Source organism: Cucurbitaria berberidis, assembly GCF_010015615.1.
Source record: "Cucurbitaria berberidis CBS 394.84 unplaced genomic scaffold K460scaffold_2, whole genome shotgun sequence".
NCBI classification, from domain to species: domain Eukaryota; kingdom Fungi; phylum Ascomycota; class Dothideomycetes; order Pleosporales; family Cucurbitariaceae; genus Cucurbitaria; species Cucurbitaria berberidis.
Genome location: NW_024468936.1, coordinates 5,060,334 through 5,082,527, shown reverse-complemented (window position 1 = coordinate 5,082,527; position 22,194 = coordinate 5,060,334). Strand labels below are relative to the sequence as shown.

Here is a 22,194-nt window from a genome sequence, read left to right as displayed (position 1 = left end):
CGATTAAATGGGACTTATTGTGGAGAAGTATGGGGCGGTGCAGATGCACGGACTGGGTCCGTTTCAACTCGATGGTTTTTAGCCTGTACTTTACCACCACATCCCACGTCAGAGTGCACTTGGACTGCCTCTTTCCTAGAAGAAAATAAATGCAATTCTGCGGGTTATCGCATGCTGTCGATATATCTCCCGAGGATGTTGAGTTTCATGACGTGAGGGAAGCCAATCATTATCGTTGCAGGTCGTGAGAGCGTATGACATTGCATGGAATACTAATGTACAGGCAAAGACGACTTGATCATAGGGAAGATCTCGAAATTCTATTGCGTGAGTTTCGAAAAGAGAATTAACAATCAGGCTACTACAAGTTTATCTACCCCAGGAACCAACCCATGTAGTAAGGAAAGACAGCACACTATGATACAGGTACTCAACCACGGCTCTCTAAAAACACACGCGATACATGATCGCCTTAGACTTTCTGCCCAGCACATTGGCTGCTCTCTACAGTAGCCTGTAAGCCCTCAAACCCATTCGTCTCCCAGAAGGGCCTCTCCTTCTTTTTGCTAATGCCCGTAAGCCTTACTGTAAGTCCGCAAGGATCAATGAAGGTCATAAACCATGGCATGTCGTCCTTCCATCCCAGACCCTGCAGCTCGGTCTGACCGTCCTGGGCTAGATAAACATGGTAGTCTTGAGGCAGGTAGCGGCGTGGGTGGCGGTAGTTCCAGAGAACCGTATTGATGAGCATGAGGCTTGCCTCAAAAACCCAGAAAAACCATTCGTACCGTATGATTGGCGAGAGCGACATTGGATCAAAGGCTTTCCCTGGGTTTGCGGGAGCCCGGCTTGCGCCGAAGTGCTCAACAACGCGGTAGATGGTGCGGACGAGTATCAACATCATACTAATGTACATTGTGAGTAGTGGGCCTTGGACCTTGCGGGAAGTGATGCCCGCTTTGATACAACGTCTGTGGAAGAGGCCAGCGATCACACAGAAGAGAACAATGACACCGATTTGAATGATAAGTGACGCCTTCATCAAGCCTTGCCCAAGCTTGACATAACTTTCGTCGATATTGGGGTTTGCGAGGTAAGATACGCCAAGCGCGTTTAGGACTTCCACGACCATGGATATGGTGCCGAACGTTGTGAGTGTACGGCCAGGATTTAGAGGGGAGAAGTACGGGACATAGTATAGAATGCGCCCAAGGACATGGTAGTTTGCTAGCTCAAGAATAGGACTAAGACCAATCAGCTTTATTCGAATAGTGTGAAGATAGAACGACGTACGGGGCGCAGTAAATGAAGATTGTGCTAGCCATGTACGTTTCGAATTTGTCGTAGTGAAATGCATCATATGAGCGGATCACGAAACCCACTGTGAAGAGCAAGGCACAGAAAGGGTGAAGCCCGGTGACTTTGAAGGCTTTGTAGTGAATACATTGCCAAAGGTGGGCGATGCCTGCAACCATAAACCATGCTGCAAACATGGGAGATGCCCAATTTACAGGATCATAGAGGTAAACGCTGTCGGGGACTAACAAGTGTCAGGGATGTGTCTGCGGTACTTCTGAAGGTGTTTCCATACCCGGCTTACCGTTCTCCATTGTTCAAATTGTGAGTCTGGAAGCTGCCACTCTCCATTCTTATATATTATCGTCCTTCAAGTGTCAAGGCTCTTCGCATCCCTCGTTTTCCCCAATACAGCGATGAGCATTCTGAGCGCGCTAGGCTAGAAGAAGAACGTTTCCTGGCCAAGACCTGGGCGCACCAACTCAAGCTCCCTGTTCATACTAGATACCATAAGGCTGTGTAAAATATTCGTGCATGCGATTATCAAGTCAAGCAGACATCGTGATGCGCAGTTCCGTCGTCTGCTCGGCTTTGCCAGCGGAAAAGACGGCATCGGTTACTCCCGACTCTTCATCCTATATGTGTGTTGGTAATTTAGCTGGAAGTAAAGTAGCTCGTCCATGCTATTAAAAGCCTTCTCAAAAGCGAGGTAAATCTAGCTAAGTAGTTACGTCATTTTGAATCTGAGAAGAAAGGATCCTTGACGATTGCGCAACCAAATCCTGTAAACAAGTCGTGCACGTCGCTCAACCCCGAGATCCAAGGCTAACCTCATGCCAAAAAAAGTCAGCGATAGATGACCAATTGTTTGCAGCGGCTGGTTGTGTCGCAATAAGCAGTTCACCAGGAAATCGGGGGAAAACCTTCGTCTTCGGATAGTCCGACGCAATAAGCTGCTGATCTTACCCGCATGCGGAGAAAAAGATGGCCAAGAACCAAAATTGGTAAGGCTTATATCGTAAGCTTTAGTGGAACTACTCAGCCCACCCCGTTTCTAGGCATCACTTGCAAGCTACCACGGCAATAAAGATGCAGGAGCATTCACATCTGCTGAATAGACTCCAGATAGGTGATCGCGGTTTCGCAGCTCACACTAAGGGACGTCTGCGAGATGAAGCAATCCGAAAGTGGGAAAAAAGCAACCCGCCAATGTTGGGAGTGCCTCAAACGGCGGCTAGTATGCGACCATACGTTACCCCACTGCAAAAAGTGCCAGAAGTACGGCAAGGAGTGTCCCGGATATAACGAACAGAAACCGCTGCAGTTTGTCGAAACGGGGAAGGTGACCTCTCGAAGAAGGAAAGACTGCCCACCTAAGACATACACGATTCCCTCCCCCAAGGCCGATCAGCTTCCTCAAAAGGAGGATCCTTCCGAACCTCTTAACTCCTCGTCGGATAATGACGCTGCCGTGCTAGTGCCTATCGACCTTCGATCAGATGTGACGGGCTGGGAGCTGGGAAACGAAGCAGGTTGGAGTTACATGACGGAAAATCATCCTGACAGTACACTCTGGGAAAACACATGCAGGCAGGCGGCAGAAGTCAACCGACTCTTTGGTCTCGGAGGAAGAGCTAAGATAGAAGAGGTAGTAGCCAAGAGGCTGCACAAGGAGGCTGCGAAGATGCTGCGTTCAGAGAAAGAACCTCTTAGGACGTTGGAACGCCTCTTGTGGGTAATGCACACTCATGATGTGCCGACATATGACTACCTGTCAAATGAGACTTCAGACGTAGTACAAGCTGTCCACTACTGTAGGCGACTCGCTTTTAGATGCTTCGCTAAATCGATGACTAATTGTGACAGACAATGTACGAATACACCCCGAGTTTAAGGCTTCCGGAGAGCTCGCACCTAATCCGGCCCTTATCTTCTTACCCCTGCATATTTTACATATCCTCCCTTCTACAATTCACCACATCTTGGTCTGCATATCGCTCAATTATTTCATTCAATGTCTTCCTTCCGGTACCGATCGGTCAGCGGTGGTGACCAATCGATCGAAAGTGTATCATCATCGTGGTGCTGCTATTCGAGCATTGAGCCGCTACTTGGAAACTGATAAGACGCGATGTAGCGACTTCACTATTACTAGTATATTGATGTTTATGAGCATGGATGTGAGTGCTGGCATTCGATCGTTTCCAAAACCTGAAACTCGTTTGCGTGCTAATTGCTAGAGGCAGCTTCAAAACCCCGCCATGGCGGACTGGCGTTCGCATGCCAGCGGTATGAATCGAGTGATTGATATGCGCGGCGGCTTTAAAAATTTAATGAAGCAGGCACCACACCTCACTCCGGCGCTAGTTATTTATATGATGTGAGCACCATCACTTGTTCCCATCAAACGAGATCTTACTAATGTGGATGCCAGCATCGTCATAATTGGAAACACGTGCAGTCCTTCATGGAACCAAATCGACATCGATAACTCTCCTAGCCAGACTGTCGAATACGTAAGGGAGACCCACAGCCTCATCTTCCCATATATCCTCTGTCCACGGGAGCTCTTCGTTGAAGTGATCAGGACGAACCAATTACGGAAAAAAGCATCGGCAGCAATGAAGCTTTGTGAGATCGAGTCCAACCACGTTATGGAAGCTTACGACCTGCTCGCTCGCATCAAAGCCTTCGTCCCGGTAGACTGGGCGCAACCCGGCGCATATTACGACGAATGGCTGCTAATAGGAACAATGTTTCAGTCTGCAGTCGCGATTTACTGCACAATGTCGCTACAATCGCTGACAATCTTACCGAATTCTCTTGAGATAGATACCATACGGTCAGTTCAAGGCGACCGCCTTCTAAAAAGTCTCAGAGCAGCAGTCAATGTACCACGCGTGATGAAGTTCGCTGTATGGCCCCTTGTAGTATCAGGAGTTGAAGCTGCGTACCGAGACGAAGCCGCAAGAAATTACGTCGATTCGGTTTTGTCTGACTTGAGTTGCGTTTTGAGAACAAATAGTCCGCTTAAAGCGCGGGCGGTGTTGAGGCGCTATTGGCAAAAGGGGGTGCCGGGCTGGGACGAATGTTTCGACCGTCCGTACGTGTTCATCATATAATTGAAGTTCGATAATGCTAAAAATTACAGGGAGACAGTGTTAGTGGCCACTTGTATGTGCTAGAGCGGAAGATGATGCTGCTGCTAGGGGCTGCATAATACGTGGTCGAAGTTCTCACGGAATCCTTCCTGCAATGTCACATCGGAGCCTGGATAAACTCGAAATACTACGCAGCTGTACTTGGCTTTTGCAGATCTATTTGGAAAGGTATAGGCTAGGCTGCCTGATGGTCCAATTACTTGCTCTAGATTCACTTGGAGGAAGGACTCCGAATTATTGCAGCAGCTGGTAGCGATGAATATATTACAACCTCATGCACCTCAGACCACAACAACAGACAAGGACATGCCAAAATAATCCAATGAAACGCAAACACTAACCAGATCACCGCAGCTCCCGGGTCTGTCGGTAAGAATTTGAGTAATATCACAGGGCCCTAGATAACTCGCAAGGACACCGAGGATGTGCGTTGCTTTTCCCGGACCCGATAAACGTCTAATCTATGCCCTCCAGGTCCTACTTCTCTTCAACGCCCTGTCAGACTCTCATGGTCAGACGAGCGAGGACCCGAGTTGGTGCAGCCCGATGCCCCGCGTTGTTAATATCCTGCTTACTTGAAAGTAATCTCTATGCTACATCGCACAACACATCAAACGCAAATCGCTTGCTTGAGACGAATAGTGATCCCGTACCCCATCTCATGGACACAATAAGCACCACAAGTACACTAGGTAGGAGTGACACGAGTAAGACCACGTGTGTAATTAACGTCGTAAGCCTAGCACAGCTACCTACAACGCACCACAAAAACAGCAGATCGGCGACAACGTGTGTAATCTTGAAGGGGGGTATACTCGACAACATCAAGGGTTGTGGTCAGTAACGGCCGATCGATCGATGCCATGGGCGAGTATATATACCACCATCGAGGACGCTATTTTCATAACTACCAGCTCACTACTAGCTAATCTAAGCCCTCAACTTCAAATTATCTCATATACCTTGCTTACTCATCCGACATCATGAAGTTCAGCATCATTCTGACTACCTTCATCGCCGCCGCCCTGGCCGCCCCTGCAGCTGAACCCCAGCCCGAGGGCCAGCCCGCGCTCGAGATCCTCGAGAAGCGCTGCCTTCCTAACGGAGGTCAGTTATTCCATGATAGAATTTGCGGCAGTGTGTTGTAGTTGCAATATACTGACTGGTCCTAGCTGACTGTATTCGCACACCAAACGATTGTTGTAGCAAATCTTGCTATATGGACAAGGGTCAGGCTACTTATCGCTGCTATCCCTGGTAGAAATATGGTTGCTCTAAAGGGAGTTTCCGAAGAGAGGTGGATTGCTAAGATCCTTTGTTCTTTCACTGAAATAATGAGGAACGTGGAATGACGGTCGTTATGATGTGGATAGGGCGTATGGGGACTGGAAACCGGGTGTCGCAAGTTGCGTATTTAAAAGTGCTTTGAATTCAGCCTTTTGCGCGACTCACTACTTCGTGATGTTGAACATTTGATGTACAGTGCCGTAACTATACAGAGGGGAGATCTTGTCTCGCCCCGAAATACCCATTGTTGCGAACGCCTAACCATGCTATTAACTTCTTGAAGCCTTCTCTTGTGCGGCATATACTATCGATCCAGGCCTTTGCCCTCTGGATCCTCATCCCCCTTCGTTTCTTTGACATCCTTGTACGGCCGCCCAGCATATAGCATGTAACCCTTCTCCTCAATCGTGCCCACTTTTTCATCCGCTTCTGCCCTGCCCTTTCCAAACGCTCCTGTCTCCAATTGTCCCTGTACCGCAATGGGCCTGTTGCCTCGGAATCGCTTGCGCATATCGATCATGCCCTTTTTGCACTCTGCGTAGCCTTTCTGGAGCTGCTGGCATTGCGTGGGGAGTGTGTATTTGAGTGGCGGTCGTAAGCAGTCGCCGGGCGAATTGCGCTCGACCATTATGCAATCGCTGTTCTGAAGGCAGAATGCTAGCGCTGCGCCTGTGGGTACGTCAGTTCCAGAATCCTCACGGCTTCTGCGCAATTGGTAACGTACGTATATCTTTACATGACTGCGGCATCTTGAGATTATGCTCGAGGGCTATCGGCGCATTGGCGATGTGGTGGAGTGACGGGGTCGCCAAAAGTATATCGGCGGAAGTGTCGCGTTGAACGCCGGCGCTAGAGGTGCGAAATCACATGTCAAAGGATCCGCGAGCGTGAACGTCATGTCATGTCTCCACCCTGAAGAACATCATGACTTTATTATCACCTCCGTCTTCTCTTGACATCTTTCATCCTCATTCTGGCTTTGAGAGCCCGAGGTATGGAGGAAGTGAAGTCTCGATTGACTCGTCTTGACCGCTTTCGTCCCGACTCCGTATAGATCAACATAGCTCTACCGTCTACCGCTCGAGCGTTTGCCATCACCCCAGGCCTCACGACACGAAACATACGCAATGGCGCTACACATACCCTTCCTCTCACGCCTACATATTCGCGAATACTTCGCCCTCGTCCTCTCCATCTTCCTCATCGCACTCGAATCCTTCATCGCCGTCATAACCCTCGCCCTCCCCTCGCCCATCATCAACCTCTGCTACCGCCTCACCCGCCGGCTGTTCAATCACCTCTCCTCACCCTCGTCGAAACGTTCACGTCAAAAGAAGAAGGGTGTATGGAGCTCTATCGCGAATGCTTCCGACTTCACGGAGCTGTGCGAGCTGTATGGATACTACTGTGAGGAGCATGTCGTGCAGACAGGCGATGGCTATCTGCTAGGCCTGCATAGGCTGGGCTGGCGACAGGGAGAGGAAGATGTCAGAGTGAATGTTGGGGGAAAAGACAAAGGAGTGAAGAAGAAGGTTGTGTATCTGCACCACGGGTTGATGATGAATAGCGAGGTATGGGTGTGCTCTACGGAGCGCGAGCGGTGTTTGCCATTCGAGCTTGTCGAGCGGGGATACGATGTCTGGCTTGGTAACAATCGAGGCAACAAATACTCCAAGAAAAGCGTACATACTGCGCCGACATCAAGTAGCTTCTGGAACTTCAGCATGGATCAGTTCGCTTTCCACGACATTCCCGATTCCATCGCGTACATCCTGGAGACCACTCATCAGCCATCGTTGTCTTATATCGGATTTTCACAAGGGACTGCGCAGGCTTTTGCAACGCTGTCCATTCATCCTACGCTGAACGAAAAAGTGGATGTCTTCATTGCATTGGCTCCGGCCATGTCGCCGAAAGGGATTGCTTCTGGTATCGTCGATTCTTTTGTCAAGGCATCTCCGGATATTCTGTACCTGGCTTTCGGTCGAAAAGCCATTCTTCCTTCGACGACGATGTGGCAGTCGATCCTATATCCTCCTATTTTTGTCCGCCTTATCGATGCGTCGCTTCGATTCCTCTTTGGATGGACTGCCGTCAATATCTCGCCTTCTCAGAAACTTGCTGCGTACCCCCATCTTTACTCATTTACATCCACCAAGAGCGTTGTCCACTGGTTCCAAATCATCCGCAATGGTGTGTTTCAGATGTATGACGATGAAGCGCCGAACCCAATCACCTCGAACCGATCAAAGTACTACAAGGTCGCCAAATTTCCCACAAAAAACATCAAGACGCCCATTGTTCTCGTCTACGGTGGTTCAGACAGTCTTGTTGACATAAAGATAATGCTCAAGGAGCTACCTCGCCACACGATAGCGAAGGAGATCCCGCATTACGAGCATTTGGACTTTCTTTGGGCACAATCCGTCGATCAACTCGTTTTCCCGCATGTATTCGAAGCTTTGGACGAGTATACTGGCACAGAAACTGGCGCCATTGAGGGTCAAAAGGAGAAGCGTTGGCGATCACCAGGCCGCTATCGCGGTCTCTTAACTGAGTCTGGTGACCTCCCTACACCAGAAGCCGATGATGAAGGCGACGAAAGTGCAACAGGTCCGGTGGCATTGCGGTCCAGGAAGTTCTCACATAATGCACGGAAACCAGCATTTCATGATGGTGTAGTGGAAGAAAACAGCCTGTCGCCGCAGTCGTCCCCACAGTCTGCGTCAAAGATCCCACACTTAGCTAGCTACAAAGCTCGCTCCGAAGGAAAGCCCTCACCAGTGCGAAGCAAGCTCATGTCTCCCCCTCCTACCTTTAGAGTACCAGTCGACTCACCAGGAGCATCTATAGATGCATCGCATGTCACTAGCCAAACTTCCACCTCAAGACCGGAAGGATGGTGGTCCTCTGACGAAGTTGCAGGTACTGAGCAGTCCCAGCCTTCTACACCCCACGTCAGTAAGAGCCCTAGAAGAACAAGCTTTGATAGTCATACAAGTACGAACTCACTTACAGGTCGCTTCAGTAATAAAGGAATAACCCTTGGTGTGGGAAGGCCAGTTAGTGGGGTCATAGAGGGCCACGGACTTGGACGGGGAACCGGGAGTGGAAAGGATAGTGAGAGTCTACCAGGGATGAGTGCAGACGAAAGGAAGAAGAAGAGAAATGTGGGAAGCGGGAAGAGGAAGAGAGGTTTTAGCCTGCCTGTTGCGAGTTAATACATGTTCTTGACTATAGAATACTTCTAAATACAGTTGTAGAGATATACAGAAGCGGCAGCGACATCATGTGTGCACAAAATACACCCAGTTCAACATGTTGGCCAAATGCGAAGATGTCAAGAAACGCATGTTTCGTGGAAGAACTCTTTCAGCAGACGCGCGACCATTGACAGGTTGTCGTCAAGGATACTTGCAACCCAGGGCCAGCTTGGACTGCGGGCATGAACATGACTGCTTGCGGTGCCAGCTTCTGGTCGCTTGTATGAACTGAATGGATGGAGGAGTCATAAATTTCGATCGCCTATTTGGTCAGTCTCTACCTGGATTTCCGTGGATATACATTCGACGGAGGCCTTGACCCCCAGATGCACGGACTCCAGGATACAGAAATCGTAATGATGACGGTTGGCCACTATACAAGCGCGGATAGGGTATCCAAGAGCTCAGCCTGTCAACTCGAGTGATACACTTTGGTCTGCAAAAGTTAATATGAAGCTGTAAGCATCATAGCCTGAGCGAAAGCGATACGAACGAATGTTATACTAATACCAGTTCGTACGTGCCAAACTTCATCTCGACAAGACCGGAAGACAAGCCATCAGGTGGACTACGAAAGCAGTGGTATCCCGCTGTCTCCAGCTATTCCTAGCGGAATCTTACATTGCCCCAATATACACTACTCAATACCGTTGGTTTGAGGTTATTAGCTCAATAAGCGTGACTTGGTATTGTCGGATCTATGAGGGTGCTTTCGGATTTATATAGGGTCAGAACTGTCGTCGTCATCCTTTTCAATACATTTCAAATGGGCATGGGCTGTGAGCGCTTTGTTTGTATTGTGATCGAGATCAATTGAGCTGAGGAATCTCTCCTCTCACTTTCACCGCGAAGTTCATGCTAGCCTACCTTTCAAAACCGCGCTACTTTAGCTAGAATACCTTTTGCCTCTGTTCGCACACCTTCCACGATAACCTTCGCACTTTCGACCTCCTTCACTAAGCCGACACCTGTACCCGCCCAGATCGCCGCTCGTCCCTGCAAGCCCGTCTTAAAACCTCTGTCATCTTTACCGACGGCCTCTTTATGCAGCTTCTGAATGTCCCCGAGACTGACCCCATTCACGTAGTCTTTGTGGCTCTGAACAACCAGACTGCGCCCATCGTACAGCTCGGGCCAGATATTGGGACCGCGCAGCTGATCGAACAGCTTCGAGCGTGTCGTCACCTGTCCACCATCATGAGCTTCCAGAACCGCGGCTTGGTAATTCGGATGGACAGCGACTTCCTTTGATGCAAGGAAGCGGGTTCCCATCACCACGCCCTGAGCGCCGAGCGCGAGTGCGGCGGCGACACCCCGGCCATCGACGATACCGCCTGAGGCTACCAGCGGGATGTGGGAGTACCCCTCCTTGGCGAGGGTATCAGATGCTTCAGGCAGCAACGAGATGATCCCCGCGCCCTTCTCAAAGCCGTGTCCCCCTGCATCGGCGCCTTGGAGACAGAATACATCTGGCGCCGCCGTTCTGGCGATGTGCAGCGCGGCGGAGACGCTACCAACCTGTATCCAAATCTTGCTGTCGGGAGAGACATTTCGAATTGCCGAAGCCCATGCTGTATAATCGTCCAGTGACTTGGCCGCGAAGAGCCAGACGACGGCGGGTCTGAACTCTCCAATCACAGGCAGAACCTCGTCAAGCTTCAAGACGAAGGGCAGCAGGCCCACGCCAACGGGGACCGTCTTGGAGGATAACAAGATTGGGTCGGATGCGAGAGCTTCGGAGACGACTTGTAGTTCCTTCCGCAGATCGTCCATGTTGAAGAGGCCACCAACTAAACCGAGACCGCCAGCGAGCGTCACAGTGGAGGCGAGTTTGCCGCCAGCAAAGCCCGCCATCGGGGCATTCGCGATGATCGGGGACGACGTCCAAGGTAGTTGATCCCTAAGAGTCGACATCGTGAAGTTAACTTTAAGAGAAGGTAGGTTAAGGAGCCACAATAGTCTAAGAACTATTTGTGGAGCTATTGCTAGTCTATCGGTCAACTTTGGTAAACAGTCTGATCCACGTCAATGCGAACGGACAGTAATGAGCTCTCCCACTAAAATGATGGCAGAGACATCTTACATCTTTCTACTCGAGCTGCAGGCTTTATGCTGCTCTGTATTCAGGTTTACGAAAGACAAGAGTAAGCAGCAATAGTTTGCTAGAACCCATGACTAATGTGGCGGCTGACGATAGACAGATCTAGCACTGCATTAGAAGGGCGCTAGATTGGCAGCTTACGCGACAGCCTCGGACAGTCCAACGGTCATCTTCGGTATTGGTCCAAAGATCGAGATGCGAATAGAGTGGAGTAGTGGGCTATAAACGACAAATTTTAACATTGGAGGTTGATGTTCCCCACTTCGCGCCAAACCCGGACGTCACAACCAACATCTCCGATCATCATCACTCAGAGAGAGCCAAATTTTCACAATATATTGGAGCTAAGATTCCAAATCAACAAATCATATCGGCTCGATGGTGTAGTTGGTTATCACGTTCGCCTCACATGAATCCTTCCAAACGGTTGGGAATAAGTCCGCGCGAAAGGTCCCGAGTTCGAGCCTCGGTTGAGTCATTCCTTTTTGCCAATACACGCAATCTGACATCTCTGGAGTGTAGTCTTCTTTACGCACACGGACTGTCACTCTTGTTTTTGTCTGAGATACGTGAGGTATGTATTGCGCATGGCGAAACCCGGATAGATCAGCAACAGACTGAACTACCCATGCATGCAGCGTCTGATTGCAGCTTTATGATCTATGTTAATCCCCCCTGTTTCACCTGTCATATCAGGAGTAAACTCTCTTCACTCGATGCACTGATATTTCATTCTCTGCTATTTTCGGAGCGCGCTTGACATCCTTCCATGGGAAGCCTTCTATGCTCTTTCAACCTTCTCCCTGTGCTTTTTGCCTTTCAACCTCTTTGACTTGTCAAGCTCCCGCATGATTACCTCCTCGATAGCGGGCGTTACGCCTTGATTCGTAGCAACGTGCTCCAGTCCTCCCTCCACGCCACTGTCAACGACCAGCTCATGGGTATCGTAGTTAACATGAACGTCTTCGAGGGTGACAACAACTTCATCGCCAAATATTTTGGCCATTTCTTCAAGCGGAATGCCTTTCGTCTCGGGGAGCGTCTAAATGTTATCAGCAAAAGCTTGCTTCCTACTGTGTGGAAGGGGATGGGTCCTCTTACGAAGATGAGGAATATAACACCAAGCGTACAGATGATAATAAAGAGGAGGTAAAATCTCCAGCCAATGTTTGCAAATGCTGTCGTCGTAGTTTGAAGGTAAACGAGGTCCGTAAGCGCGATGGTTGCCATTGAGAGGCACACGCCTTTAGCCCGTATATGATTGGGGAAGAGCTCGGAGTAGAAGACTACGCCGGCGACGTCAATGCCTACGCTGTAGACTGCGAGGAAGAGGTAGAACCTGAATATCGTGTTAGCGTAATTTACGTATGACAGAATTTGGTGCGAAGCAATATGAAATGGTAGGTGTGGGGAAGCAGGCTTACATAGCCACACCAGCAGCCAGGGCAGCTTTGTTCGTTGCTGCTTCCGCGTATATTGCTACAATAGATGCTTCGACGGTTAGGCAGAAAACACATCCAGCTACACCGAAGATCATGAGCGGTCTGCGGCCGATTTTATCCATGAATGCAGCCCCAATTGCGTTGAAAACAATCCCGACCGATAGCCAGCCGCATTGGAGTTCAAGCTGTCGTTTTCTATACCAACGTATTAGCACCTCCCATTACCACGTTATCTCAGACGTTGGATAACTTACGTATCGAAACCCAGCGTAGCATAGAGCGTAGGGCCGTAATTGTTGATCACCAAGACACCAGTCGACTGACCAATGAAAGCGAAAATCATCGCCAACGCCGTCCTTTGTCGGTACCCCTTCTTCGTAAACATCGCCCACCACCCCGGATCCAACGTACGCTCAAGTCCCGTTTGCTTGAGCATCTGGTAGAACTCCCCTCTGGCAAACTCCTGCTCCGCATCGCCCTTGATACTATGTAACCTCATTACAATCTCCCTCGCCTCGTCCACTCTCCCTTTCAAGAGGAGATAACGGGGTGACTCTGGCACAAGGAAAGTAATGCAGATCATCATGATGGGCCAAATGAGCGCAGTATAAAGGGGTCCGCGCCATTTCGCGTCGCTAGAGGCAAAATAGAAGGCTATGCCCATGTAGCCTGCGATGGCGTAGCCAAGCGCAATGCTCACGCCGTTCATACCGACGAAGAAGCCGCGGAGGCCGGGTGGTGCGAGTTCGGCGCAGTATGTTGGTGCTAGACGGCGTTAGTCTCGAATTCTTTTCATACACTCTTCGATTGGATGGAAAAGGGCGGGTATACGTACTAACAGCCAAGAATCCCCAACTGCCCCATCCAGCAAAGAATCGCGCAATGATGAACATCTCTACATTGACGGCGCCCGCAAGTATAGCACCACCGAAAAGCGAGAAGATGGAACAATAAACCACGCCAGCTTTCCTGCCCCATCTATCCATGATGAAGGAGCTTGAGAGAATACCGAAGAGGGCACCGGCCTGAATGCTGTTAGTTTTATACATGTAAAAGTACCAAAATCTAACTTGTGATAGATATTGGTGGTTTACGGGTTCTCGTGCCTGAAAGATGCCATTGATTGTTCCAATGAGTGCATCAGTATTAGCATTTGGTTCGCCATTTGCATCGATGAGGCCCATGTATAGAAGAAAGGGCGGTTCACCCAGTGTAACGCCAATGACGGAAGCCGGATGACCAAAGGCTACTTGGCCCAGGGAGACTAGGGAGCATACTAGAAAGTTGTATGCATTGAATTGAGAACGCTTCGATGAATTATGTGTAATATCTGCTGTCATGTTGGATAAACGGAGTTACTGGTTAATCATTGGCGTACAGGAGGAAGTGGAAGAGATGCGCGCGATCTTAATGAAGATGAATATGTAGTGGCCGGCGGTACGTATGGAAAGTTTCGCTGTACGTCGGTCTAGACCTCCGAGACATGTTCGTCGAACCGACCGTGAACAGCCTGCTCCATGGAGTCAATGTGTTTTCCTGTATTCAAGGAGTTGCTACCGAGTGCTTCTTGTTGGTAGGGTTTAGTGACAGTGACGCGATTCAATGTACCTCTGCAGTCCGGAATATATTGCTACTTATGGGTTCTTCACTTCAAAAAGTGATATCTGGGGTACTGTTAGGGGTCGTGTAGATTTCTTTGAATATCTTGCTAGGTAGTCCATGTCTGGAATCAATGTAATCACAAACATCTCCGCTCTCAAAGTACTTTCATAGGCCAGCGATAGCTCAACTAGGGCGTAGGCGCTTTGGAAATCCTCTTAGTCCATGTCTAAGACTACGTAGCGCACGGGCTGCATTGGGACACGCAACGCAGGTTACTGTGGGTGGCACTGGCCAAAGAACTAATATCTGGCCCAGTGACACGGTAGCGGAAGCCAGGATTGCCAGGATGGGTGCTGAAAAACGTCTTCTTCGATAAGAAAAGCGTGAGACGACGTTGTTAGGAAGACTATGCTGACTCTTGGCGATTGACTCTCGCTTGGGTCGGGATTCTCCTCGGAACCTCCCGAAACTTATGTTTAACGCAACTATACAGACGGGGTGACGCAAACGTCACCACTGACGCGTTGAGGAATGTCAGAAAGACCACCAGAACCGCCGAAAGTAGAAGGTTGCGGTAGCGAGGATGTTCGCTACTAAGCGGCCATTCTTGCGGTGGGCGAGAGATAAAGTCTTCCTCGCGAGGCCCAATGTTGCGTTATCAGCCGTGCGCTACTGAGCGATCGATGCTAGTCAGTATAGATGAATTCCGCTGAAGAAGCAAACATACATGTGCATAGAGACAGAAGTAAGACAAAAATATAAGAATGGGGAGATGATAGCGTGTAGTTGCATGTAGCTTGTATAGGTTGATGTCCTACGTTGTAATCGTTCAAAACCTCAAGGTAGAAAAGCTCACCCGTCCATGCACCACCATGCACGACGATCTGCAGAGCCGAGCTGCTGCCGAAGGAACATTTACAAACCCCACAACTATATCTGACCGGAAACATGGTCAAAAGTTGGTCTGACAGTAATGATATAATTGTCGACCAGACTACGCTGTGGGTATAGAGCTATGCTGATGGAGACCTGAGACCGATAGAAAAGGCGATAATCGTCGTAGTAGGTCTAATTATAAAAAGATGTCGGGAATTGAATTTGTTAACGTCCAAGCGGATGAGCTCAGTATAGAGTACCCACGCTTAGCATAGGTACCTCTCCGACTTCCGTCGTACTGATCGTAAAGCATCCATCATGCGCCTCGTGGGCTGCTTGAAGGTCCCTTGTTGACGAGGCCAGAGAAAAATGACCTTAGTTTTTCGTTGTCCATGATATTAGAATCCTGTGCTTTGGGTGGTGGTGTTTTAGGCTCGTCTGTTCGGCTTGCTTGACGGTCCTATTTGAACAAATTAGCATCATGGAGGTGCTTCGACTAGTGGAGTCCCAATCACGGTCGACAGAGTGTAAAGAAATGCTTCCGACGAACCTGCAGTCGCTTGACCATCTCGTCAGCATTCACCTGAATGCCGCCCATATTGAACTGCACTGGCCCAATGTGTTCCTCGACGACTCCAGACGCATCGTCTGTATAGGCCCTAACGTTGGACGGGTCTTGTTCCTTTCGTGCAGCTTTGATGGCTGCCTCATTCGCATCTTCCTGTCGTAATTGCTCGAGAATATCGACTTGATCAGCAAGGAATGTTTGCGCGTCTTTACTCGCTATTTCAATGCCATTGGTGTGTCTCGAAACACTGGATAGCGGATAATCCGACTCGGGATTGCGTATGGTTTCCTCGTAGATGGAAGTCGCGGATGGTTCGTCCTGCTCTTCTTCCGTAACTGGGGTCGACTCGCCGGCTACTTGAGCATCATCTTCTACAGGCGTTGGAGCGCCTCCATTTGTCGGCCGCATGTGCCGAGGAATGTCGATATCCACACTCCATTTCTCGCTGATCCCCTCAATGTCAAACTTGTCGCGCAGTATTCGAATCTTTGCCCACGAATCCCAGTTTGGCGGTACGAGTACCCGGTCGCGGTCGGTTAAATTATGTCGTAGCTCCTCCTGCTTGAGGAGCGACTTGATGCCAAGGGTTGAGTGTATGAGTGTCCGTAATGACCCAGGTGCTGTGGGCATCGTGTATACTAGGCTCGATCCATGCTTGAGTAAAATGGTGCGCATGTACTGAAGTATGAAGTCGAACTCGGGCTCTTTCCAACCTCGCTCCTTTTCAAGACTCTCAATCTTGTCAGCGTTCTGACACACAACACACAGTGGTATGCCGAGCGGCTCATCCCACTCTCCGGGTCCTAGCGGTATTTTGACACTCTCCATGCTACTTCCTTCTGTGCCTAGGTTGCGCCCCTTATCCTGCAGTGTCTGGATGTTCTCCTCTAGGGCTACCTTGGAGGCATCATCGAGCGAAAGAATGAGTGACCTCAGCACTCGTATCCAGTCGCGAAGTTGCCTTATCCATAACCAGGGGTGATTCCAGTCGAGCAGAATGACTATTAGCATATGGGGGAGCGTGCGCGGGTTTAGGTAGGGCTTGATCAGGGGGGTGAAGGATGGCGAGGGGTTTGCGAGCAGGTAGAGCGAGAGGCGGGCGAGAGTGTCTGAGAATGTTAGCATGCTATCACGCGCGTTGTGGAGAGCTTCGATTCGATACCTTCGTGGTCGGTGTCAAGCACGTCTTGGTAAGTGTAGCCCAGCGCAAACTGATTAGCAATTGGCGGCTTCCTGCCTCGATCTGGCGGTCTTCGGTTGCCTGAGGCGTCTGTTGATAGCGAATCCAGGAACTCTCGCTGTGTTTCTGGTGTACCTCCTGAAGGCCTTCATTAGCCAGTTCTCCTTTATCTCCATGTAATGGCCTCACCCAAGACGAGCAGGCTCTTCTCTGGTAGTCGCTTGCCACTCGAGATGTTGTCTAGCATGGGCTTCCATATTTCCTCCTTGTCCGCGTCTCTACTGCCGGGGCGGTCGTGATTTGCCGTTGTCCGCGTGGGGAAATGGGAAGCTCGACGCGCGCTCATCGCGGAGGCGCTGCGGAGCTTCGACGCGCGCGAGTTGGCTGTTTCTGCTACTGCTACTCGCGTGGGGAGTGCTGTGAAGATGATTAGGCGCCGCAAGGGGTAAGCTCAATGCGACGGCCAGTGAATGTCTAGTGGGGCTGTTGCATTGTCTGGGACGCATGTATTGACGGGGAGCTTTTCTGCAGGGGTGCTGCTGGAACCCTGCCAAGACCGAGCTTCAAAAGTTATTGCGAAATAGCCGTTCGCAGAATACACCACGACACTCTCAAAACAATACGACCGGACTCCTTGCACACGAAAGACTACCGATAGACGTCGCGTCTACACCATGCAACACTAAAGAGCCGGACATTGAATTAAAGGGTCGGGAAAGAGCCTCGCGAGCTCTACCAGGACGCACCTTCGTGACCGACGTTCACTCCCCACCATTCTATCTACACCGTCCTCACCATGAACTCGGTGCGCGCGATCCAGCAGCTCAACAAGCGCGAGCTTGAAGCTGGCATCAACCCAGGAGGCTCATGGCACACCGACTACCGTGATACCGCCTTCGTCTACATTGGCGGCCTTGCCTTCGAGCTCTCAGAGGGTGACATCATCACCATATTTTCGCAGTACGGCGAGCCCGTCTGGATCAAACTCGCGCGCGACAAAGAAACGGGGAAGTCACGTGGATTTGCTTGGATCAAGTATGAGGACCAACGGAGTTGCGACCTGGCAGTGGACAATCTAGGTGGTTCGACCATTATGGACCGAGTCATCCGGGTTGACCATGCACGTTACAAGCCCAGGGACGACGAGGATATGAGGGACAATACCACGGGAGAGCTGGACATCGATCCTGGCAACGAGTCAGATGAGGCCAGGCGGAAGCGGAGGAAGACAGAAAGTGATAGTGAAGAGGATGAGGATAGGCCCTTGTTACCCGAAGAGATCGAATTGGGGCAACTGATGGAAAAGCTTGATGAGGACGATCCGATGCGAGATTCCATGATCAAGCGACAGCAAGAAAAGGTGGACGAGGCGCTCAAAAAGCTAAAGAAGAGCAAGCGTAAGGAAAGCGAGAGGGAGCGTAGAAAACACAGACATCGCCACAGAGATGGCTCAAAAGACCGAGATCGTGATCGAGACCGTAGACGCATCAAGAACGGAGAGGAAGACGGCCATCGAGAGCGACATTCACGGCGCAAGACAGACCGAAGCAGGAGTCGTAGTGAGAGCTTAGAAGATGACCGTCGTCGTCGAGATCGAAGCCGGGAACGACATGGTATGGACAAAAACAAACGCGATCGACACCGCGAACGGGCGCGTCGCAGCCCTAGCTCTGTCGACGAAGAGCAGGAACGCCCACGGTCGAAACGCTCCCCTTTACCTTATCGCGCTCGCTCTCCTCGTCGACATCGCGAGCCCGCTCATTCTCCTATATCTGAGCGTGAACCCCGTCGCAACAAGTCATAACGAAACTATGGGCCTATACACACATTAGTAGCAAATATCCTTCTTCAAACGGCTTTCAGATACCCCTCAGGCTCTAGCCAAGTTCTATCACTACACTACTTCCTCCACAGCAAATGTCATCAATCGAAGAGGGGGCACGATTACCCCGATGCACGCCAACCGTTCATCTTCTTCTACTGGTCTAGCTGAGGATAGCCACCAAGTACACATTAGTGTCACGCTTGGCGATTTGGACCCTACTTCCTCTATAAGCGTTGCTTTTTGCGGCTCACTACATTTCACTCTGGAAAAAAACAACTAGTCGGCATGCCTTGAGTTAGTTAGACTAATCCGGTTGTGCATCATGACAAAACTGTAACGATTTAGCGGCGCTTTAACGAGCCGTCCGGTTACATTTAGAACATTGATGGGTCTTGATCCACTTACAGAAGTAATGAATAGAAGAATAGTGACTGCAATGTAACGTGCATAAGAGGAGAGCGTGAGCACAGTAAGAAGTGACGTCATCGTTAGTTTGCCCAGTCGATACATGATGCAACAGTAACTACAAGTAACAACCCCTCAAATCCCAACCTCACTAAGATTTAGCAATTGAACAAGTCATTAACCCCACAGATCGCTTTAATAGAAGCAAACAATGGCCCACCTAACCCGAGAAGAAGTGCTGAAATCAGGAGAAGTCTCTCCGGAATACAGAAAGGTAATGAGGTCTCCTTACGATGCCCTCAAAGTAAGGCCCATACTTTTGGCTACTTTCCAACACCTCAAGCGCATTTTACAAGCATACAGTGACATTATAACTCACCAACACAACTGCAGGCCTTCGAAACACGGCCAGTGGAGATCAGTGGATCGGACTTCTTCGAGCAGCGCGCAGCGAGAGCCGCACACCTCGAGAAACTGCGCCATTTATACCCGATCCCAGGTCCTATCCCAGACTCCGTGGTCGAGACGATGCACGATGTGCCTACTAGAGATGGCTCGACTATCCGTGTGCGCGTCTACCAGCCCATCAAAGGGCCACCTGAGGGTGGAAGTGCGCTTATTATGATGTACCATGAGGGAGGCTGGAGTATGGGTGATCTTGTAAGATTCAGATTGCATTAACGTGGGATGAGATGCGTAGGCTTTCTAACAGCTGAGTAGACGGACGAAGATTTGAACTGCAGGATGTTTGCGCGGGACCTGGGAGCAGTTTGTGTCAATGTAGAGTATCGGTGAGCTGACCTCACTCTATTGTGTCGAAGGTGTTCCGTTGAACGACGTAGCTTACGAAACCAGCCTCGCCCCAGAGCACAAATTCCCCATCGGAGTCAACGACTGCTGGGATGCACTCAAGTGGGCTGTTACAAATAGCAACCAGCTAAGAGCCACTCCATCGTGCGGCCTAATTGTCGGTGGTGCATCAGCAGGCGGAAACATCGCAGCAGTCATTGCTCTCCTTTCCCGCGATGAGAAATTCCAACCTCCGATCACCGGTCAATATCTATGCGTTCCAGTACTACTCCCCGATACAAATGTTCCACCACATCTCCCCCACTTGTATGAATCCCGCACCAAAAGCATCAACGACCCTGTTCTAAAGGGCCTGCAACCCGGGATGATTGAAGCAATCTACGGGCCAGATGCAAAGTCTCCGTTGTGGGATCCATACAGTCATCCTCAGGGCCATGAAGGCGTCGGAAAAGCATTTTTCCAGGTTGGTGGTCTGGATCCGCTGCGTGACGAGGCGGTGTTGTATGATCGAGTGTTGAGGGAGAGTGGTGTTTTGACGAGGTTCGAGTTGTATAGTGGGTATGGACATATGTTCTGGACGAATTATCCTGAACTGGAAGCTAGCGTGGGCTTTGTTGAGGATACGTTAATCGGTGTGAAGTGGTTGCTTGAGAAGTAGGGCTGGGGCATGATGGAAGGACACCGATCAAATCTTACTGAAAGGTTGGGAAATGCTTGTTCTCGCAAGGTCAATACGTTGCGCTGAGTAAATGTATTACAAGTCCGAGTGATGATCACACAGCGCACTGAATAAGAGAACTACGCTTTCAGTCGATATCATGAACTGGATAAAATGCCTCATAATGCCCGTACCTCGCCTGCAAGCCTCGAGCAGATTCGGTGAACTTCTTGAGTCAGTTGTAGTTGTGAGCTGGACGTGCATTGAATAACCAATAAAGAAATCGAATGGATTCCGCATACGGAATAAAGGCTTCATATTCGAGTGCAAAGACATGGCCGCCTACAGTGCTTCTAAACTTTAGGGCATTACACCTCCACTTCCCAGAATCTGCTAGGGGTTTCTATTTAATGTGTACAGCAAAATACCGAGCTTAGTCCTAGTTCTCGAAGCGGCCAATATCTGCAAGACCTGCCCCAGCATGAATATGTGGTGTTCCATCTTGGTGCACTTTAAATCCGAGTTTTTGTAGCACTCTTGCAAGTGGACCCGCCGTTCCGTTTGCTCCCACATCGTCTTCGGCCTTGAGAACAGAAATGAGCCTTTGTAATGTTGGGGTAAGGTTCACATGCACGGCGGAAGAGTTCGAAGTGAACCGAGCGGTCGGCTGATTTGTTCTATATCTGAACATCTGTGCGGATGAAAGGTTTCTTGTGAAAGACATTGGCGTATCCTAATAGAAGAGAGGTATAAATTCCTCTCTTTTTTATCCCCAACCACGGTATATGGACGAGACTGCGCTAGCTGGTGATACATAAGACTGCCTCAGATATATCAATGAGGTAGTCCAGGGGTTGGTGTTACGGGATCTTCTGGGTATCACTCTTTAATACCATTAGCAAACTCTTGTATGTGAAGCTAAAAAAACGATACGGTATAATTAAGTAGGCAAGCCTAGAAGCAGGCTAGGTCCAGGAAACATGCAGAGTGTGATCGTAGTTAGCATCAGGGAACTCTAAGTCAGGCCGCTGTAGGGGTTGGTGCCAGGATTGTATATCACTTCCAAAAAGCTTAAGGCTCTTAAGTTGAGAGAGAAGAATAATTTGTAAAGCTCGGAAGCTCTCTTAAGTTGAGTGAAGTAAACTTTAACCAAAATCCTTACAGCATTAAAAGCAGAACCCGCTCACCACCTAGCACCAGGCATACATCCTACAGGTTAGGTAACTTATCATTATTATATAATAATCGTTTCAATCTTCTTTAACAATTCTCACATTCTGCTTAACTATAGCTGTGCTACAGTAATTCAAATTCTGCATAAGGTCAAGACAAAACTGCTATCTAGCTGCTTATATGACCACAAAGACTCGTTGGACAAGCTATAAAATAACACGAAGACGGTTCTGCAGTGCTGCCTCATCTTCCAAGCATTGCTGAAAGATTACTCTCCGTCCGAAGCTGTCCCTGAGGACTCTGTTCCATGGCAGGAGCTGTCCCCAAGGACTTTCTTCCAGCATTACAAGACATGACGAAGAGCGTCAAGTGGATCTACTGGCTATTCATCAGGCCGCGTTCTGTCCAGCTCTTACACACGCTGTCACGTGAATGCCAAGGATAGATGGTCAGTGCCGGGATCCCTATATCATTCATTCAGCAGATAGTTTAGTTCAGTAGAACCTATGAATACATAATCACCCCCCATATCCTACAGATTAGTAGC

General features: G+C 49.7%; 10 protein-coding genes and 1 non-coding gene across 11 annotated transcripts; 6 read left to right on the top strand and 5 right to left on the bottom strand.

The window, feature by feature from the left end:
* Positions 1–472: 472 nt before the first annotated feature.
* Positions 473–1,643, bottom strand: K460DRAFT_428191 (uncharacterized protein; the record flags this gene model as incomplete). Its single annotated transcript, XM_040938285.1, has 3 exons — positions 1,592–1,643; positions 1,294–1,540; positions 473–1,244 (listed from the first exon to the last, which is right to left on the bottom strand). The coding sequence occupies exons 1-3, from the start codon at positions 1,608–1,610 to the stop codon at positions 473–475; spliced, it is 1,038 nt and encodes a 345-aa protein (XP_040791368.1). The 5' UTR covers positions 1,611–1,643.
* A 731-nt stretch (positions 1,644–2,374) lies between these two features.
* On the top strand, positions 2,375–4,731 carry K460DRAFT_304288 (uncharacterized protein). Its single transcript, XM_040929972.1, has 5 exons — positions 2,375–3,110; positions 3,163–3,476; positions 3,543–3,676; positions 3,731–4,399; positions 4,448–4,731. The coding sequence occupies exons 1-5, from the start codon at positions 2,468–2,470 to the stop codon at positions 4,479–4,481; spliced, it is 1,794 nt and encodes a 597-aa protein (XP_040791367.1). The 5' UTR covers positions 2,375–2,467; the 3' UTR covers positions 4,482–4,731.
* A 709-nt stretch (positions 4,732–5,440) lies between these two features.
* On the top strand, positions 5,441–5,718 carry K460DRAFT_404070 (uncharacterized protein; the record flags this gene model as incomplete). Its single annotated transcript, XM_040936696.1, has 2 exons — positions 5,441–5,564; positions 5,630–5,718. The coding sequence occupies 2 exons, from the start codon at positions 5,441–5,443 to the stop codon at positions 5,716–5,718; spliced, it is 213 nt and encodes a 70-aa protein (XP_040791366.1).
* Positions 5,719–5,895: 177 nt separating this feature from the next.
* On the bottom strand, positions 5,896–6,520 carry K460DRAFT_364766 (uncharacterized protein). Its single transcript, XM_040933055.1, has 2 exons — positions 6,469–6,520; positions 5,896–6,413 (listed from the first exon to the last, which is right to left on the bottom strand). Exons 1-2 carry the CDS (start codon positions 6,491–6,493, stop codon positions 6,049–6,051), a joined length of 390 nt encoding a protein of 129 aa, XP_040791365.1. The 5' UTR covers positions 6,494–6,520; the 3' UTR covers positions 5,896–6,048.
* A 351-nt stretch (positions 6,521–6,871) lies between these two features.
* Positions 6,872–8,839, top strand: K460DRAFT_304282 (alpha/beta-hydrolase; the record flags this gene model as incomplete). The annotated part of the gene is made up of 1 exon (XM_040929971.1): positions 6,872–8,839. A coding segment is annotated over one exon (1,968 nt), but the record flags the coding sequence as incomplete, so codon positions are not given.
* A 910-nt stretch (positions 8,840–9,749) lies between these two features.
* Positions 9,750–11,289, bottom strand: K460DRAFT_364764 (inosine monophosphate dehydrogenase). Its single transcript, XM_040933054.1, has one exon. It carries the CDS (start codon positions 10,919–10,921, stop codon positions 9,878–9,880), a length of 1,044 nt encoding a protein of 347 aa, XP_040791363.1. The 5' UTR covers positions 10,922–11,289; the 3' UTR covers positions 9,750–9,877.
* Positions 11,290–11,480: 191 nt separating this feature from the next.
* On the top strand, positions 11,481–11,586 carry K460DRAFT_t28. The gene has a single exon. It is a non-coding gene; the product is annotated as a tRNA-Val (tRNA).
* A 303-nt stretch (positions 11,587–11,889) lies between these two features.
* Positions 11,890–13,443, bottom strand: K460DRAFT_384809 (MFS general substrate transporter; the record flags this gene model as incomplete). The annotated part of the gene is made up of 6 exons (XM_040935513.1): positions 11,890–11,934; positions 11,965–12,150; positions 12,210–12,447; positions 12,533–12,745; positions 12,805–13,315; positions 13,386–13,443. The coding sequence occupies 6 exons, from the start codon at positions 13,441–13,443 to the stop codon at positions 11,890–11,892; spliced, it is 1,251 nt and encodes a 416-aa protein (XP_040791362.1).
* A 1,901-nt stretch (positions 13,444–15,344) lies between these two features.
* On the bottom strand, positions 15,345–17,122 carry K460DRAFT_275941 (uncharacterized protein; the record flags this gene model as incomplete). Its single annotated transcript, XM_040928076.1, has 4 exons — positions 15,345–15,488; positions 15,579–16,705; positions 16,759–16,914; positions 16,966–17,122. The coding sequence occupies 4 exons, from the start codon at positions 17,120–17,122 to the stop codon at positions 15,345–15,347; spliced, it is 1,584 nt and encodes a 527-aa protein (XP_040791361.1).
* A 264-nt stretch (positions 17,123–17,386) lies between these two features.
* K460DRAFT_364761 (uncharacterized protein) lies at positions 17,387–19,058 on the top strand. The gene has a single exon (XM_040933053.1). It carries the CDS (start codon positions 17,573–17,575, stop codon positions 18,578–18,580), a length of 1,008 nt encoding a protein of 335 aa, XP_040791360.1. The 5' UTR covers positions 17,387–17,572; the 3' UTR covers positions 18,581–19,058.
* Positions 19,059–19,217: 159 nt separating this feature from the next.
* On the top strand, positions 19,218–20,494 carry K460DRAFT_330097 (alpha/beta-hydrolase; the record flags this gene model as incomplete). The annotated part of the gene is made up of 4 exons (XM_040930765.1): positions 19,218–19,280; positions 19,400–19,666; positions 19,727–19,797; positions 19,862–20,494. The coding sequence occupies 4 exons, from the start codon at positions 19,218–19,220 to the stop codon at positions 20,472–20,474; spliced, it is 1,014 nt and encodes a 337-aa protein (XP_040791359.1). The 3' UTR covers positions 20,475–20,494.
* Positions 20,495–22,194: the final 1,700 nt, after the last annotated feature.

What these genes read in the sequence shown, in the direction of transcription:
- K460DRAFT_304288 (XM_040929972.1), top strand. Translation starts at nt 2,468, where the DNA reads ATGAAGCAATCCGAAAGTGGGAAAAAAGCAACCCGCCAATGTTGGGAG. An exon ending in AGTACAAGCTGTCCACTACT is followed by an intron (nt 3,111 to 3,162) that starts GTAGGCGACTCG and finishes TAATTGTGACAG; the next exon opens with ACAATGTACGAATACACCCC. An exon ending in TGATGTTTATGAGCATGGAT is followed by an intron (nt 3,477 to 3,542) that starts GTGAGTGCTGGC and finishes TGCTAGAGGCAG; the next exon opens with CTTCAAAACCCCGCCATGGC.
- K460DRAFT_364766 (XM_040933055.1), bottom strand. Translation starts at nt 6,493, where the DNA reads ATGCCGCAGTCATGTAAAGATATAC. An exon ending in GCAGTCATGTAAAGATATAC is followed by an intron (nt 6,414 to 6,468) that starts GTACGTTACCAA and finishes ACGTACCCACAG; the next exon opens with GCGCAGCGCTAGCATTCTGC.
- K460DRAFT_364764 (XM_040933054.1), bottom strand. Translation starts at nt 10,921, where the DNA reads ATGTCGACTCTTAGGGATCAACTACCTTGGACGTCGTCCCCGATCATC.
- K460DRAFT_364761 (XM_040933053.1), top strand. Translation starts at nt 17,573, where the DNA reads ATGAACTCGGTGCGCGCGATCCAGCAGCTCAACAAGCGCGAGCTTGAA.